Source organism: Rattus norvegicus, chromosome 4 (genome assembly GCF_021556685.1).
Source record: "Rattus norvegicus strain SHRSP/BbbUtx chromosome 4, alternate assembly SHRSP_T2T, whole genome shotgun sequence".
Classification (NCBI taxonomy): Eukaryota; Metazoa; Chordata; class Mammalia; order Rodentia; family Muridae; genus Rattus; species Rattus norvegicus.
The window spans coordinates 69,032,361-69,050,601 of record NC_141537.1 but is presented as its reverse complement, the minus strand read 5'-3'; the positions used below and the strand labels follow the sequence as shown (position 1 = coordinate 69,050,601).

The following is an 18,241-nucleotide window of genomic DNA, read 5'->3' as shown; positions in this document are numbered from 1 at the left end:
TTTTGTTGTTAGAGGTGGAATTATGTTTGTATGGGCCTCTTCTTTTGGGTCAGTTGCAAGGAGATTACTTTCTTGCTTTTTCTAGGGTGTAGTTTCCCTCCTTGTGTTGGAGTTTTCCACCTATTATCTTTTGTATGGCTGAATTTATGGAAAGATACTGTATAAATTTGGGTTTGTCATGGAATATCTCTCCGTCTATGTTCATTGAGAGTTTTACTGGATATAGTAACCTGGGGTGGCATTTGTGTTCTCTTAGGGTCTGTATGACATCTGTCCAGGATCTTCTGGCTTTCATAGTCTCTGGTGAGAAGTCTGGTGTAATTCTGATAGGTCTGCCTTTATATGTTACTTGACCTTTTTCCCTTACTGCTTTTAATATTCTTTCTTTGTTTTGTGCATTTGCTGTTTTGACTATTATGTGATGGGAGGAATTTCTTTTCTAGTCCAATCTTTTTGGAGTTCTGTAGACTTCTTGTATGTTTATGGGCATCTCTTACTTTAGGTTAGGGAAGTTTTCTTTTGCTGAAGATATTTACTGGTCCTTTGAACTGGGAGTCTTCACTCTCTTCTATACCTATTATCCTTAGGTTTGATATCATTGTGTCTTGGATTTCCTGGATGTTTTGGGACAGGAGCTTTTTGCATTTTACGTTTTCTTTGTCAGTTGTGTCAATGTTTTCTATGGAATCTTCTGCCCCTGAGATTCTCTCTTCTCTCTCTTGTATTCTGTTGGTGATGTTTGCGTCTATGACTCCTGACCTTTTCCCTAGGTTTTCTAGGGGTTTTCTCCTTTTGTAATTTTTTTTATTGTATCTATTTCCATTTTTAAATCCTCAATGGGGGGATGGGGATTGCCTAGGAAGCGCAAGGCCCTGGGTTCGGTCCCCAGCTCCGAAAAAAAGAACCAAAAAAAAAAAAAAATCCTCGATGGTTTTGTTCAATTCCTTCACCTGTTTGGTTGTGTTTTCCTATAATTCTTTAAAAGAAGTTTTGTGTTTCCTCCTTAAGGGCTTCTACTTGTTTACCTGTGCTGTCCTGTATTTCTTTAAGGGAGTTATTTATGTCCCTTATCCTCTACCATCATCATGAGATGCGATTTTCAATTCAAATCTTGTTTTTCTGGTGTGTTTAGATATCCAGTATTTGCTTTGGTGGGAGAACTGGGCTCTGATGATGTCAAGTAGTCTTGGTTTCTTTTGGTTAGGTTCCTGTGCTTGCCTCTCACCATCAGGTTGTCTCTGGTGTTAGCTTGTCTTACTGTCTCTGACAGTGGCTTGACCCTCCTGTAAGCCTGTGTGTCAGCACTGCTGTAGACCTGTTTTCTTTCAGCTGGATATGGGTACAGAGAGCTGTGGGATCAGTTCAGCTCTGGGTGCAGGCAGAAACCGGAAGCCTAAAAAAGAATTTTAAGGATGAAGAGGTGGCTCAGAGGTTAAGAGCTCTTAATTCTCTTATAGAAGATCAGGTTCAGTTCTCAGTACCCACACAGCAGCTCACAACCTGTAACTCCAGTTCCAAGGGGTGTGGCGCCCTCTTCTGGCCTCCAGGGGCACTGAACGCACATGTGGCGCACTTACATATGTGCCAGCAAACACACTCATGCATAAAGTACCAATAAAATAAATACTATTTTTTCTTCTGTAAGCACTCTTATGAACCCTAATTGTTGTTTTCAAAAACAAATTCTGGTCTGATCACCATGGAAAGTGTGTTTGTGTTTTCACAAGTTTGAAATTTATACTGTGCAACAGCAGCATAATATGTGTGCCCATGATGTAACTAAGGGAGAGGTCCTTATTTATATAAACAACTCCTGGTCTTTGGAATGGAAAGTTATAGTAACAGGAGGAATGTGGCGGCTAATTACGGCTCCCTTGCTGTGAACCTTAGCTGGAGTTCTTCGGTTACTATACCGTCAGATTTATGCAAATTTGGAAAATATGCCTTCCCACCCCGCAACCCCCTAGCTTCATGTCTGTTTCCTGCACCCACACATCTAGTCACCATGCACAGCACGAATGTTTTCTATTTTAAACATATGTATTCTCATTAACATTCGGATGTTTTCTGCCTAACGAGTCTTTGGCACCTTTGTGGTACCAACCTCCTAAAGTCATATTTCGAGGAGTCTATTTCCACATGCACACGCTAGACAAAGCTGTCTGCAATCACAGAGAACCTCTTCTGTCCACTAAGAAGCCATTCGCCACACGGGGTTTCTGAGTGACCTGTTGGCAACTGGGGTAACTGAGAGTCTTAAGTTCCAATAGCCGCTTATGACTGCTGGGGACTGTATTGGACGGTGCATTTCTAGGCCATGTATAAAATCTAGATCTCCCTGTTGACTTACATTCACTCAGGCAACTTACTTACTGACTCCAGCTCTGCCAGGTTCTTCTAGAAGTAGGGAAGCAGACGTAACAACCCCTCTCTCAGCCCTTTCAGTGGGGCACATGCTCCAGAGAGCCTCCCGCTCATCCTAACTTCACAGCTCACCTGAAGACAGGTTGTTAAGCCTAGGATTAACAAAGACTCAGGGACTTGTGGCGTTATTTTGGTTGTTAACTGGCCATTGCTGTGCTGGGGAGATCCCAGGGGAAAACCTGGGCATGGCAGTTATGATCCTAGCAGTAAGGATGCAGAGACAGGAGGATCCCAGCGTCTCACTACCCAGCCACAGTACCTAGTAGTTCTAACCCGGGAGAAACCGCTGTCCCAAAAAAAAAAAAAAAAAAAAAAAGCATAGATATAAAAGTAATAAAATAAAACAAAAAGCAGCTTCAGAGGCTGGAGAGATGGCTCAACAGTTAAAAGTACTGTTTCTTCTAATAAGAGGACATGGGTTCACTTCCAGCACCCACCCGGCAGCTCATAACTATCTTTAATTCCAGTTCCAAGAGATCTGACCCCACTTCTGACCTCCATGGGCACCGGGCACAGGCACGCACAAGGTTAGCAGATATGACATACAGGAAAACACCCATACACATAAAAATTAAAACTGATAAAAACACTTTTTTTAGATAATTGCTTCAGTGTTGTGGTTACTTACTGAGTTCTGGCAACTCTCCATGCTTGACCAAGGGCAGTAACTTACAAACCCCTCTTGTATTTGCCTCTCTGTATTTGTGTCTCTGGTCCAGGGTCAAAGCAGAAGTTGCAAAGCCTAGGGAAGCGTCTAGAAGACAACTGCTTGGGAGGTCCGTTTCTTTGCAAAAGACTAATCCAGCACCTCCCTTGGGAAGGAGTCCCTCAAGCCCTCACACCCTCATGCTGGAGGCAAGAGTGGACATGCTCAGCTCCAACATGATCATCAGTGGCCCGGCTGCAGACCTCGGTGCTAAAGAAGCCAGCAGGCCCTTGAAGAAGCAGCTCAGTAGTGTCCAGAACCCTGGACCATCTACCCAAGCCAGAGCCCAGCCCCTCAGCATAAAGGACAAGATATCCAAGTGGGAAGGCAAGAAGGAGCCACCGGCCTCCGACCCTGCCAGGCAAACAGATGGCCAAGAGGACTACCTGCCGTCCTGCAGGGTAGAGAGACGAGGCAGCGAACTCACCAGAACCAAGAATGGAATGAGGCTTGAAACAGAGAGCTTGCAAAACGACAGCAGGACAAGAACCATGTGTCAGGACGCAGAACGGTTGCCAGGCCTGAGGCAGATCGATGGTCAGCCAGAGCCCAGCCAGCCCCGAGGTCGTGAACTGAAGCCCAGTGACCTACGCTTTCAAAGTGACCATCTCTCCGTGCTGAGACAGGTCAAGAGGCTAGAGAAGGCCTTGAAGGATGGCTCCGCTGGCTTGGACCCCCAGTTGCCGGGGACTTGTTATTCACCTCACTGTCTGCCTGACAAGACGGAGGAAGACCAGCCCATTCCGGAAAGCCACGAAAGTGGGGTCTCCTTAGCATCTGGCCGGAGAGCTCACCACTCGGAGGTCAGGGAGCCGGGCCCGGAGATCTCAGAGGAGTGGAAAGGCCAGGAGAATGTGTACAGGGGCTCCAGGTGGCACCCCCAAAAGCCTTTCATCAACCCCGTCCCCAAACCCCGCAGAACATTCAAACACGCTGGAGAAGGGGACAAGGACGGAAACCCAGGCATCAGCTTCAAGAAAGAGAAGAGAAACCTGCCTCCCCTGCCCTCTCTGCCTCCCCCTCCCCCACCGCTGCCTTCCTCCCCTCCTCCCACTTCTGTGAATAGAAGACTGTGGACTGGGAGGCAGAGACCCAGTGCTGACCACAGGTAGGTGCTCACCAGATGACTCTGCCATTGCCTGTGTTCCTGTGTAATTGCCTCTTCTCCGTCTGATGGCTCACACTCACCTGAGGGCTCCTATGTAAGGTCAGTAAGTGTTCATCCTGTGAGGCAAGGTCAGTGAGTGTTCATCCTGTGAGGCAAGGCAGTGAGTGTTCATCCTGTGAGGCAAGGCAGTGAGTGTCCATCCCGTGAGGCAAGGGCAGTGAGTGTCCATTCTGTGAGGCAAGGTCAGTGAGTGTCCATCCTGTGAGGCAAGGCAGTGAGTGTCCATCCCGTGAGGCAAGGGCAGTGAGTGTCCATCCCGTGAGGCAAGGGCAGTGAGTGTCCATCCTGTGAGGCAAGGCAGTGAGTGTCCATCCCGTGAGGCAAGGGCAGTGAGTGTCCATCCCGTGAGGCAAGGGCAGTGAGTGTCCATCCTGTGAGGCAAGGCAGTGAGTGTCCATCCCGTGAGGCAAGGGCAGTGAGTGTCCATCCTGTGAGGCAAGGCAGTGAGTGTCCATCCCGTGAGGCAAGGGCAGTGAGTGTCCATTCTGTGAGGCAAGGTCAGTGAGTGTCCATCCTGTGAGGCAAGGCAGTGAGTGTCCATCCCGTGAGGCAAGGGCAGTGAGTGTCCATCCCGTGAGGCAAGGGCAGTGAGTGTCCATCCTGTGAGGCAAGGCAGTGAGTGTCCATCCCGTGAGGCAAGGGCAGTGAGTGTTCATCCCGTGAGGCAGCTTGCTGGCTCACCTGGAAAGGTGGTGACTGCAGTGTTTTGCTTTTGTCCTCACAAAGGGATGTTTGCTTCTAAATATTTCCCTCTGGAGTCAGACACAGTGGTCAAGCCTATCATCCAGCCTGGGGAGTTTGAGGAAGGAGCATCATAAATTCAAAGCCAGCCCATTCAACATAGCAGGTTGAAGACCAGCTTGGGCAGCTTGGTGAGATCCTGTCTTTAAAAGTTACATTTCAGGTGTGATAAGCACTTGTGTTTATAACCAAAGGTTAAGCGAAGGAGTTTGTGAACCCAGCCACTTCCTAGTTTACTAGCTCCAACCTTTCCTGGCTTACCTTATTTGTTTTTGTTTGTTTGTTTGTTTGTTTATACATTGTGCGTATGTATGTCTGTGTGTCTGTGTGTCTGTCTGTCTGGTGTGGAGGTCAGAGTTGACATCAGGTATCCTCCTCCATTGTTCTCCATCTTTTTTACTGAGGCAGGGTCTTTCATCTTTCACCAATTCAGCCTGGCCCAGGCATGCCACGGCTGTGTCTCCAGAGTGCTGGGATCACAGACGGTTAGCACTGCCCGCCTGGCTTCTGTAGGTTTCAGGAATCAAAGCTCTGTTATATCTTTCCCCCACCCACTCTCTTTACAGGGTTTATGTATGTCGTCTCGGCTGTCCTGGCATTCTCTGTGTAGACCAGGCTGGCCTTGAACTCACAGATGTCTCTGCCTGCCAATGCTGGGATTAAAGGTATGTGCCACCACTCCCAGCTGGGTCTTTTTAGGGGTCCCTATAGACTCTACAGCCAGTAGAGAAATTAACCTTGAGAGGCAAGAAGGAAATTAGGTTCAGCACTACTTAACCAGTCCTGGTTCAAACTTCTAGAGGCAGTTTATTGTAGCCATATTTAAGTACAGTACAATTCTGGAAAAAGGCTTCTTGGTAACAAGTTTCTCAATCCCATGTGCACAGTAAGCTTAAGGCACAATTGCATCAAAACTCTTTTGCAAACTGCATGTGACCTCTGCCACGAACATAGGTTCTAGAGCTTAAGCCTAGGATCTGGTTTGGTCTCCTATGGCAGTAGCATAGAGGTCACCAGCTTTATGAAGTACACATGAAATCTAAGGATAGGTTCTGTTGACTGAGAAACAAAGCTAAAGGTAAAGGTCTAGGAAGGAGAGTCTGGGATAAACATTCTGGGGGTTTTGGGTGAGGCCTGGTCCTAGAGATGCCAAAAGTCACTTGATTATTAACAACATTCACTCCAGCCTTCTGGATGGAAAACAGGTACACACATCCTTCCGTTGAAGTGATGAGCATGCTTAACGTTCCTGATTTCCCTAGTGGTTGTCTGTTCAGGATATCGAGTCCTCTATGGGTCTTACTCTGAGAACCAAGCTGTCATAGAACTCAGGTAGTGTGGCTCAGGCTGGCCTTGAACTTGTGGCAATCCTTAGCTTCTCAAGTGACGAGATAACAGTGACCTACTTTATTCCTTTATTTGCCTCCCAGCTTTCCACATTGGCTTTGGCCATTCATCCTCAATCTACCATTGCCCAAGGCCACCAGCAGCCTTCATCTCAGTAAATACAATAGCCAATTTTCTGTCACTTTCTTAGATGACATTCCTTGGTATTGAGGACAACTGTTAATCACCCTGTAAATGTGCCTTTTATTCACTCTATGTTGACTTGGAGATTTACTGCTGATAACTTCACCCTTTCTAGTTCCTTCTGAACCTTGGCTGGCTGGTTCAACTCAGCTGTTCAGGCTCAAATGCCTCTCCAAGCTGACTGATTCAACCTGGCTTCTCTCAGCTTCTCACTGAATTGTTCTCCTTGGCCTCAAACCAAGTCTGGGAATTTGTTCTAATCTTCTAGTTCCTTATTCTCTGGCTTCAACTGCTTCTGCTGACCTGCACTGAACTACATGAACTAACTCAACTCTTCACTGCACTGATGCCAAACTGATTCTCTCTGCATTGCTCTTAAACAGGTTCTCTTTCCTGTGCTGTTCTCATGAGAGTTGGGTGTATCCTATCATTCTGTCAAATCTTTTTCTGATTCGTCACTTTGTCTGCTCCTCAATTAGACATCACTTTCAAAAATTGATGTCTTTCTTCTACAACTACTTTTACCCACATTGTTTGGGATTAAAAGTGTGTACTAGGGGCTATATTTCAGCCAGAAGGATTAAAGGTGTCTCTGAATTCCAGCCAGATCACACAGACCTAGGTCTTTGGATGTGATCCCATGCCAGAGAAGCCTGTTGCTGGATTAAAAATCCTCTACATCACCCATTTTGAAACATTGCTTTTATTTGGCAACTGGGTCAGGAACTGCCAGGTAAGGCCTCCTCCTGGCTGCTCTCAGGAATCTCTTGTTTCCTCGTACCTGTACTAGTTAGCGTGGTCAATAGAGTGAGTCCCAAGACATCCAGGATTACAGAGACACTCTGTCTTGAAAAAACAAAAGGAATAATACCTAATATCCTAATCTACCCCTACCCCAGCCAGGCTCAAGCCAAGGACGTCTCTCCCCTGCCTACACTTGTTCCTTGATGGTCTCCTCCCATCCTGTACATGTACTGTGAGTGTCTGACTCCCAGTTGAGCTCTCATCAGTCTCAGATGTGTGTGGTCATGTCCTGCTTGGATCCCCATGTGGTTGTCACCACAGACCACCACTAACCATCTCCTCTCACCGGAACCAACATCTTGTTAAAAGGCGTCTCCCTTCATTTCCCTTCATTTAGTTAAGAGACCCAAGAACTAGAACTGGGCGATCCCTGATCTTTGTCACATGCTCACTCCCCGCTAACCCAGCAAGCAAGTCCTTCAGTCCTACTTTTGAAACTTGATCTTGAATCTGATTATATCACCTTGAATCCACTCCCCACCACCATTCCCCACCCCCACCCCCAGAATAGTCCTCCCTCAGCAGTCAGAGGGAATTTCCAGAAATTAAGTTGTGTTCTGCACCCACTCAGTGAGTGTCATTTATCAGCTCTGGTGGTTTTGGTTCAGATAACTTAATTTTTTCTGTTCTCTTCCAAGAGGAAAAAAGTTTGCATGTTCTAAAGTGTGTGTGTGTGTGTGTGTGTGTGTGTGTGTGTGTGTGTGTGTGTGTGTGTGTTGTTTATACAGAGTCTCTCTGTGTAGCCCTGGCTGTTCTGGAGCTCCCTATACAGACCAGACAGGCCCCCGACTCACAAAGATACAGATGTTTCTGCTCCCAAATATGGGGTTCAGAGGGGTATACCGGACAAATATAATTATTTATATATATAAAACTCTTGGGGTTGGGGATTTAGCTCAGTGGTAGAGCGCTTGCCTAGCAAGCGCAAGGCCCTGGGTTCAGTCCCCAGCTCCGAAAAAAAGAAAAGAAAAGAAAAGAAAAAAAAAAAACTCTTGTGTGTTTTTTCTAAATATTCTATTACTATCATATTTTATAACTCCAATACATGTTCTAAATTAGTATTGTGCACATTTGTTTCTTCTTACATAGCTTCATGTTTTTGTTACAATCTTAAATTATTTTTAATTATGTATGTGTGTAGGTGTCCATGAAGATCAGAGACAGAGTCCCCTGATCTGGAGTTATAGTTGATTAGTTGCTAGGTAAATTCAGGTTCTCTGCAAGAGCAGTGAGTGCTCTTAACCCCTGAACCATCTTTCTAGCTCCTTGTTGTAATTTTTGTTGTTGTTTTGTTGTTGTTTTGTTTTTCAAGATAGGGTCTTACTATGTAGCTCTGCCTGTCCTAGAACTCAATATGTAGACCAGCCTGGCACTGAACTCAGAGATCCACCTGCCTCTGCTTCTCAAGTACCAGAATTAAATGCCTGTACCACTATGCCTGACTCCTTTGTTGTAATTTTCATGTGATTTTATTGCCCCTCTTTTATAGTAGGTATGTTTAAGGAAACTGTTTTTATTATTATCCTTCATTTTTCCTTAGATTTACTCACTGAGTTTTCTGTGTGAGTGTTTTGACTGAGTGTGTGTATGTGTACCGCATGCATGCTGAGTGTCTCCATTGATCAGAAGAGGGTATCAGAGTTATGGATGGATATGAACCACCACATGAATGCTGAGAATTGAACCCAGGTTCAGTGGAGAAGCAGTGACTGCTCTTGGCCACTGCTATTCCTCCAACCCCTATGTGGTCTTTTTAAAGGACCCCTTAGAGAAACATTTTTCTGCTTTTCTAGTGGTTCACTGTCAGATGATCTTATCTGTGTTTTTGTAATGTCAGGATAGTATTTATCATAGATAATTTTAAAGGATTTATTCATTTGTATGACTGTAAGCACATACCGGTCAACCTCGTGTATGCCTATTGCCTACAGAGGCTACAAGAGAGATTGGATCCCCTGGAACTGGAGTTACGGATGGGAATGAGCTACCAGGTGTTGCTGGGAACTGAACTTAGGTTCTCTGTAAGAGCAGCCTGTGCTCTAACTACAGCCCTTTCATTCTTATTTTTAAAAGATATATTTTATTTTCAAAAGTTATATATTTTATTTTCATTTTTTTCTCCTGTCTACCTCTCAAGGTTTGATTTATTTTAGTTTTAAGTGTGTGTGTGTACATGTGTGTACATGTGTGTACATGTGTGTACATGTGTGTACATGTGTGTACATACATGTATGTCTGTGTTTGGGTACTTACAGAGGGCAAAGTCATTGGATTCTTAGAGCAGAAGTCACAGGCCGTGTTGCTTGACATGGGAACTGGGAACCAAACTTTAGCCATCTCTCTTTCCAGCACTCTTAACTTCGTAATTATTTACCTGGGAAATATACCTCTCTAGCCCTCACATACCTATGGGTTTTTTGTTTGTTTGTTTTGGGTTTTTTGGTTTGTTTTTTTTTTTTTTTTGAGAAGTTGCTTTACACTTTTTTACATTTACTGTTGTTTTGCAGGGACAGTGGGGCTGTGTGTGCACACACATATGGCAGTGGCAAGACTAGAGTTAGGAGTTGGTTCTCTTCCTCCACAGTGTGGCTCTGTGGATTGGGCTCAAGGTGTCAGGCTTCGTGCAAGTACCCTTACCTTCCAAATCATTTCTCCAGCCCTGATTTTGTTTTTTGAGACAGGATCTCATGTAACCCAGGCTGGCCTCCAACTTGCACGTATCACATGACCTCGGACTTGTAATTGTCCTGCTTTGCTTCTGTTTTAGTGTATGGGTAATTTCAGTTTGCTAGTATTTGAAGATTTTTGTGTAGTGTTCCATAAATGAGGGAAATCTACACTCGGGTGGGTGTTTTGGTTCACATTTGTTCACTGTGTGTCTGTGTGTGTGTGCACGCACATATATACTTACCACAGGAGCGGAACAACTTGTAGCAGTTGCTTCCCTCCTTCCACCATGTAGATTCTGAGAATCAAATCAGGTGGCAGGGAGCACCGTCACCCGAAAGCTGCAAGCTTTCTTTCTTTCTTTTTTTTTTTTGAGACAGTTTTTTATAGGAATGTTAGTCAGGCAGGGTTGTCTCCTCAATTGAGGAAATGGAGTGAATGTTGTTAATAATCAAGTGACTTTTGGCATCTCTAGGACCAGGCCTCCCCCAAAACCCCCAGAATGTTTATCCCAGACTCTCCTTCCTAGACCTTTACCTTTAGCTTTGTTTCTCAGTCAACAGAACCTATCCTTAGGGGAGATTTCATGTGTACCTTATAGCCTGGTGACCTCTATGCTACCGCCATAGGAGACCAAACCAGATCCTAGGCTTAAGCTCTAGAACCTATGTTCGTGGCAGAGGTCACATGCAGTTTGCAAAAGAGTTTTGATGCAATCGTGCCTTAACCTTTACTGTGCACATGGGATTGAGGAACTTGTTACCAAGAAGCCTTTTTCCAGAATGTACTGTACTTAAATATGGTTACAATAAACTGCCGGGTTTGAACCAGCACTCCTTAAGTCATGCTGCTCCTCACTCGGACCAGCTCACTTCCCTGCTGACCTTGACGCTTGTCGAATCCTGTGAGCCATTTTCCCAGTCCCAGACTGGGTATTTGTTTTGTTGTTGTTCATTTGTTTGTTTAAATTTGTTTAATTAAAAAAGTTATGTACATGGGTGTTGTGCCTGCATGGATTATGCATACCTGGTACCCATGGGAGCCAAAAGACGGTCTCCGATCTCCTGGAATTGGAGATGCATAGTGTTACCTGCCCTGGGCATGCTGGGAGTTAAACTCAGGTACTGTGGAAGGAGCAGCCAGGTCTCCTGACCTGTGCCATCTCCAGCCTGCTCTTTGTTAGTTTTGTTGTTTTTAAATAAGATTTACTTTTACTCGTGTGTCTGTGTGTATACCCCATGGTTGTGTGCCTGTGGAGGCCAGCGAGGGTGTTAGATTCTTTGGAGCTGGAGATCAGGTGGTCGTGAGGCACCTGACGAGGGGCAGGGAATCGATCTTGGGTCCTCTGCAGGGGCAACTGCTGCCCCACCTGGCCAGCCCAGTCAAAGTTTGCTGCTGACGGAAGACCTGGCTTTGGCGCTGGGCATCAAACCCAGAGCTTTGTGCATGTTGCACTCATGTTCCCCTGACCCACGTACCCTCAGCCCCCATCTCCTAAACCCTTTCCCAGCCCAGCGCCAAAGCCTGGCTGCTTTAGTTGCAGCCTCGTGGCTTCTCTGAGGGATGTCCCCCCTCACCCTCCCCGGGGCAGGTTGGTTCTGGAAACAGATCTTTTGTCTGTGTATGTCATGGTTGGACAGGCGGTCGGCCTGGTGAGTCACTACTCTCGTTATCTTTTTCCTCCATGCTACAATCTGCTGCCTTTAGCCTTTTAGCGTTTTCTTTCTAAGCAGCTAGAATTTCTTAGTTTCAATCCAACAGTGAAGTTTTTCTTGGCTAGTTTGAATATGATCACATCAACTGCGTTTTAACAGTTTTTGACTCTAGGTTTCTCGTTTTGTTTAAAATACTACAGTGGAGGTGATTAGGGCAAGATGCTCACATTCTACCCTTAAAAAAAAAAAAAAAAGAATGTTCTTTGTTGTGGTCCTATCTCATAGAGAAAGAAAAATGGCTTACTCTTGCATTTGGCAGACGGCCTGCCCTCTCTGAGTCAGGAGAGCCAAGCCAAGGCTGAAGAAATGAAGGATTCCGAGGATTTGAGGGTTTAGAATGACACAGCCAGTCTGGGGGCTTCACAGGCTGAAGTCACTGTATTTTCCCTGGCCAATCAGCTAACCCCAGCCACCAAACCAGGGAGTGTGATTCTTGGTTTGAGGAAAGCCTTGTCCCCTCTCTTCTCTCTGTCCTTCTTTCCCCTCCCCTCTCTCCTTACCTGCCCCCTTCCTTTTCTTCATTTCTCTAAAACCCCAGGAAATTAACTGTAAGGACATGGGCCCCCAGCCCCTCACATGTCAGGAAATTCCAAAGATAAGCTTCCTAAGTAATGTGAGCTTGGCTGTATATCTTCATGGCGTACGTTCAGTACCCCGGCAGGAGTGCCTCGAGGCTGCCAGGAGACAAGTGGTTTCTTTTTTTTAAACTATAAGCAATATCTTGAATTCACACCCAGATGTATGCTCCAAGTACTTGAACTTGAATTCAGATTTTTACATTTGAGTTGCACTTTTTTAAATCTTTATAAAACCAAACACCTCGCCACTGTCCGCGGTTTTAGCTTTTCATCAGATGGTTTTAGCATCAAATAGATTTCTCCTTTCCCTGGGGCGTCCTGGTCAGACGTTAGGACCTGAGGAAACTTCATACACGGCCCCTGTGCCATCACTGACTCTGTCATCCCCACTCTGGGTCTGACTGGACAGGACCCTTAGCTATCATCCGTTTGCCAGTTCAAGTTAATTCTTTAGCCTTGCTACTGTGTCCCTGTCGTTGTGAGAAGGTCCCAGTCAACATGGGTGCCAGGCTGTATGTCTAAAACATGGATTTGTTTAAGAACTGCAGAGGAGTGCTGGAGAGATGGCTCAGTGGTTAAGAGCTCTTGCTTTCTTAGAGAATCTTAGTTCAGTTCCCAATTCCTGTGTCTGGGACTCACAATCACCTATAACTCTAGCTCCAGGAGATTCAGTGAGCTCTCTGCAGGCACCTGCACAAACATGTGTTTGTCTGCCTGTGCGTGTGCGTGTGCGTGTGCATGTGTGTATCATGTATGTGCTTGGTGCCCATGGAAATCAGAAAAGGGCATTGGATCTCCTGGAATTGGAGTGGAGTTATAGATGTTGTGAACCACCATGTGGGTACTGGGAATCAAACCTAAGTCCTCTGTAAGAGGACCACTCTCTTGACCATTGAGCCTTCCTTCTAGCCCCAGAAAAATCTTTTAAAAAGAATGTCAAGCTAGGCTTGTTGGTGCGTGCCTGTAATCCCAGCACTTGGGTGGGAGAAGCTGGTGGATCTCTGAGTCTGCACAATGAATTTCAGGACGGCCAGGGCTATATAGAGAGACCCTGTCCAAAAAAAAAAAAAAAAAAAAAAAAAGACGAAAGGACAGTGGTGGCGCATGGGAGGTGGAACAGGTGGATCTCTGTGAGTTCTAGGCCAGCCAGGGCTACACAGAGACCTGCCTCAAAAAAAAAAAAAAAAAAAAAAAAAAAAGCCAAAAAGCAACTAAATGAATGTCAGAGAAGATTGAATTGGCTAGTCTGAGGTTCAGAGCAAAATTGCCTTGAAAGCTCTGGAAAGCTTGGGTTAACAGACATTTATTTCACCAGGAGCAACACTGGAAATCAGAGAGACCTTAGTTGCTGTTCTGTATTCTAAGAGCCATTATTGGGTCTTATTTTTCACTGGAGGGTGAGAACCATTGGGCCTTGGATTCTGTGTATAGTCTTCATGCTTTTGACTCCAGCAATTTCAGAGTTTTAGGTCTTATTCGGCGTCTTTAATCAGATAGGTTTTTTCCTGCAGATGAGAGATTCTGGTGATCATTTTTCCTAGCGCTGTTTGTTGAATAGGTAAGCTAGCGTTTCCAATTTGTGTTTGACGCATTGGTCCAATTAGGTGGCTGTAACTGTGTTTATTTCTGAGTCCCCACTCTGCTCCATAAATTTATACATTTACATGTCAGAGTGTTTTTTGTTCGTTTTGATTTTGGGGTTTTTGGTATGACCTCCCTATGCAGCCCTGCTCACTATATAGACAAGGCTAGTCTCAAACTCACAGAGATCTGCTTGCCTCTGCCTCACAGTGCTCGATTAAAGGTATGGGCCACCATATCAGGCTAAAAGCAACTTTCCATATATTTATTCATTCATAGCCAGGCACAGTGGCGTACACCATTAGTCCCTGAACTCAGGACGATTGCCGTGAGTTCAAATCAGCCTGCATTATAGAGCGAGACTCTGCTTCCAAAATCAATCAGCCAATTAATTAACTAATTAATAAATGCTCATTTACTTATTCAGCCAACTGTTTGCTGTGCTTAGTGTAAGACGTGGGGATTTATTAATGAGCAAGGCTGACAGACCCCGCCCTCGTAGAGCACGCACTGCTTACGTGTGGCTTGGCCGCTGACCTTAGTGTTCGTGCTCTGAGGAAAGGTGCTGTGGGAATCCAGCCTGCGGGGGAAGGGCAGCCTTGAGAGGGGGAGGTCAGATGCTCTGCACAGAAGGAGGTGGCAGACAGTGGTCAATCAGAAAGTAGGTGTAGACATTGAGCTTTCTTTGTGCCGGAGGAACTAAAGGACAGAGTGGGGTAGGGGTACCCGAGGATAAAGAGGAGGCCTTGAGGTCTAATGGAACCAGTTCTAGAGGAGCTCTGGAGATGAGAGGAATGGTGGTAAGCATTTGACAGCTTCGAAGGAAGCAGTCATCAGATCGGCATCTGCCAGGGTTCCCCTTGGTGGCTCAGTGGGTGTTGTGGTCACTGCCATGATGTAATTATAGTGAGGACAGAAGATGTGGTCAGTTCCTAGGAGGCTGGGGAGGCAGAAGGCCACTTGGTTGGTTAGGTGTAGGTGGGCCGGAAGGGGCCGTGCATGCCTTGCAGCTCCAGCATCTGGCTGGCCTTCCAGATGGCAGCTCTGAGAGGACTTTCATTTGAGGCATGTTAATTTTGAGGTTCTTGCCCATTGTCTTCATTCAATTAGCATTTATTTACAAGAATATGGAAACGCCATTAGTAAACCCCCACACACTATTTGGACGTTGGTCATGATTTTCTTTCTTTTTCTTTTTTAATGTCTTTTTGAGACAATTTCATGATGTTTTCCAGGCTGGCCTCAAACTCAAGTTCCCTTGCCTCAACCTCCTGATTGGGATTAGTCTCTCATGAGGGGAAATGTGCAAAAGAAAGGGGGCTAGGAAAGAAAAGGGGGAAATTAGAGGATGAAATTCACCAGAGGAGCTGGGGGTCAGGGTGGGGTACATGCTGGAGATGTCGCCCCTACTTGCCTAACATCCATGAGGACCTGGATTTAATCCTTAGCACCCCATAAGCAGGCATGATCTATACACCAGTAATCCCAGCCTTTAGGACGTAGAGGCAGACGAATGGTTTGGATTTTGTAGTGCACTTATTTGTGGGTGTGCACGGCGAGGCATGCTCTGGTACCACGATGCACGAGCGGAGGACGGCTTGCGAGGGATGCACGAGTGGAGGACGGCTCACGAGGGTTGGGTCTCTTCTGCCATGCAGATCCAGGAGATTGGACTCAGGTCCTCATTCTTGGTGGCAGGCACCTTTGTCTGCAGAGCCATCTCGTGGACTCTGGGTTCTGATGTTTTGTTTGTTGATATTTTATTATGCTTTGTTGTTCGTTTTGAAACAGAATCTACTGGCTGGACTGGTCTGAAATTTATTGCACCCAAAGTAGGCCACAGACCGTTGACAGTTCTCCTACCTCAGAGTGTTGGGATTAGAAACATGAATCATCATACCCAGCTTTTATTTGTTTTGTTTTGTTTGTTTTGTTGTTGTTTTGTTTTATTGTATTGTACCTTTGTGGGGTTTTTTTTGAGACAGGACCTCATTATGTGGCTCTGGCTGGCTTGGAATTCACTCTGTAGACCAGGCTGGCCTAGAATTCACATAGATCTGCCTGCCTGTGACTCCTAGACACTGGCTTTAAAGACTTGTTCCAGAGTGCCTATCCATTACATTGACCAGGCTGACCTAGAGCCTGATGTTATACCCTCCTGCTTTAGCCTCCCAAGTGTAGCATTGCAGACGCGTACCACCATGCCCGCCTCCTAACTGCTTTTTAAAAGAAAATTCCTATTCCTAAAAGATAGTCTTTCCAAACGCTGTTTAGACTAACAAAGCCTTTTATGCGTCAGGATTCAAATGCAAACCATGCCTTATATGTTAACATCATGCTCTCACAAATACGGAAAAAAATCACCACAGAGTTGAGGTATATCTTGAAAGTTCAGGGTGTCCAGCAGTGTCTATTTGGATGGTGGCTAATCCCATCCCAACAAACCCCACGATACTCCAAATGACTTGTGTCGCATGCACTGTAAGAAAGAGAGCTTGCACCAAGAAGTGTGCAAATGTCTTTAGTCGTTAGGGCTCTGAGCTGCGAACTGCACCTTCACCCTGTCATCTACCCTTATAGTATTGAATAGGGAAATAACCTGGACTGACAGAGTTCAGAGTCCGTCTAGCACAGCATGTTATCATCCCAGAGAAATGGTTAATATGTATGACTGGACTGGATTCAGTATGCTAGCGCTCTAAGACTTGGTCCCTTAGTAGAAGCAGAAGAGGCTAACGGAATGATAGCCCCTCCTTTGCAGATGGGTTTCTGCTGCAAGTCAGGCGTTTGCCCTGACTTACAGCTCTGCAGCCCTGTTCTGAAGGCTTTGGCTCGGCCCCCCTTGCATTCTGACCTCTGCTGTGTTCAGAACCAGCCTAAACTGATTCAAGTTCTCTTTTTGTTTCTTTCCACTCTCCTCAACCCAGAAAGTCCTATGAGTTCGAGGACTTACTGCAGTCTTCCTCTGAGAACAGCAGGGTGGACTGGTATGCACAGACCAAATTGGGACTCACACGCACTTTATCAGAGGAGAACGTCTATGAAGACATTCTAGGTAAGAGGTCAGGAAATCCAGAAGTAGAGGTGTTGCTCCTAGAGTTGGCAGAAAGGCAGGAGAGAGACCGGGCTGCTGAAGAAGGAAATAATAAACATGAAGGCACTGCTTGCTTTCTGTAACCCATCTCAGGGAAAGACACCAAAAAATGGTTGCGTATCTCTTGTATAACATATAGTCTCTTCCGCAGATGGTATACAGCTTTTAATATGTTAAATTCACTCATCATTACACTTTAACTGTTATAAATACATATGCTCAGGATCACTAATAAAAACTATAATATAACCTTAAAAAACAAAAGCAGAGGGCTGGAGAGATGGCTCAGCGGTTAAGAGCACCCGACTGCTCTTCCAGAGGTTATGAGTTCAATTCCCAGCAACCACATGGTGGCTCACAACCACCTGTAAAGAGATCCGATGCCCTCTTCTGGTGTATCTGAAGACAGCTACAGTGTGTACTTATATATAATAAATAAATAAATCTTTAAAAAAAAAAAAAAAACAAAAGCAGAAAGGAGCCAGTGAGAGGGAGAAGGCCCACAGAGAGGGTAGATGCTCACAGACGACACTCGTGGTGTTATCAGTATCAGAAATGCCTCATGAGAGGAGGAAGCCCAGGACTGTGGGAGGGCTTAGCAGAGCCATTTCAGTCCGGGTTCCCACCCCTGAAATAGCAAAGGTAGTTTGGGAGAATGGTCTCTTTTCCCCAGGGTGTCTCTGTTCTCAGCCGGGCTTCTTACAGTCCCCAGGAAGGTCGTTACCAGCTCCCTGGGACCCATGGCTTTCCTCTGTAAAACCAGAGCCTTGGGGCCTTCAGTTCCCAGCAAATGTCCTCAGTCACTCCAGCCAGACCACCTTTTGTCCCATGTCCACTTTTAGAGCCAGAAGTACCATTTGGAGATTGCCTTGGGCCTGGGCTGTCCAGGATCCAGACCTGGCAGAACAGTTAGCCTGGAAACTGAGAGTGGAGTTTACTTGATGCAGCTACAAGTGGGAAGATGGGACGTTATCTCCTCAGTGAGAATCAGGATCTGCTGCCACAAGGAAGGGATGGCCAGCAAAACTACACACATCCCACAAGCACTCCCAGGAGGAGGCCAAGATGGTGGCTTAGTGCCCAGGGCTGGAGAGACGACACAGCAGTTGAGAGCACTGGCCGCTATTCAGAGGACCCAGGTTCAGCTTCCAGTGCTTAAAATCATCTGTAAGCCCAATGCCAACGTCCTCTTTTGACCTTCTCAGGTATCAGCCATGCCCATAGTGCACAGAT

The 18,241-nt window shown here is 45.8% G+C and overlaps 1 protein-coding gene across 4 annotated transcripts in view; it reads left to right on the top strand.

The window, feature by feature from the left end:
- Window positions 1–18,241, top strand: part of Dennd2a (DENN domain containing 2A) — a 98,649-nt gene that overhangs the window by 37,214 nt on the left and 43,194 nt on the right. For all 4 annotated transcript variants that reach the window (XM_087657309.1, XM_087657310.1, XM_087657308.1 and 1 more), the window contains 2 exon segments: window positions 3,144–4,238; window positions 16,842–16,969. In XM_087657309.1, coding sequence (XP_087513435.1) covers window positions 3,271–4,238; window positions 16,842–16,969 — 1,096 coding nt within the window. In that variant the 5' untranslated portion in view covers window positions 3,144–3,270.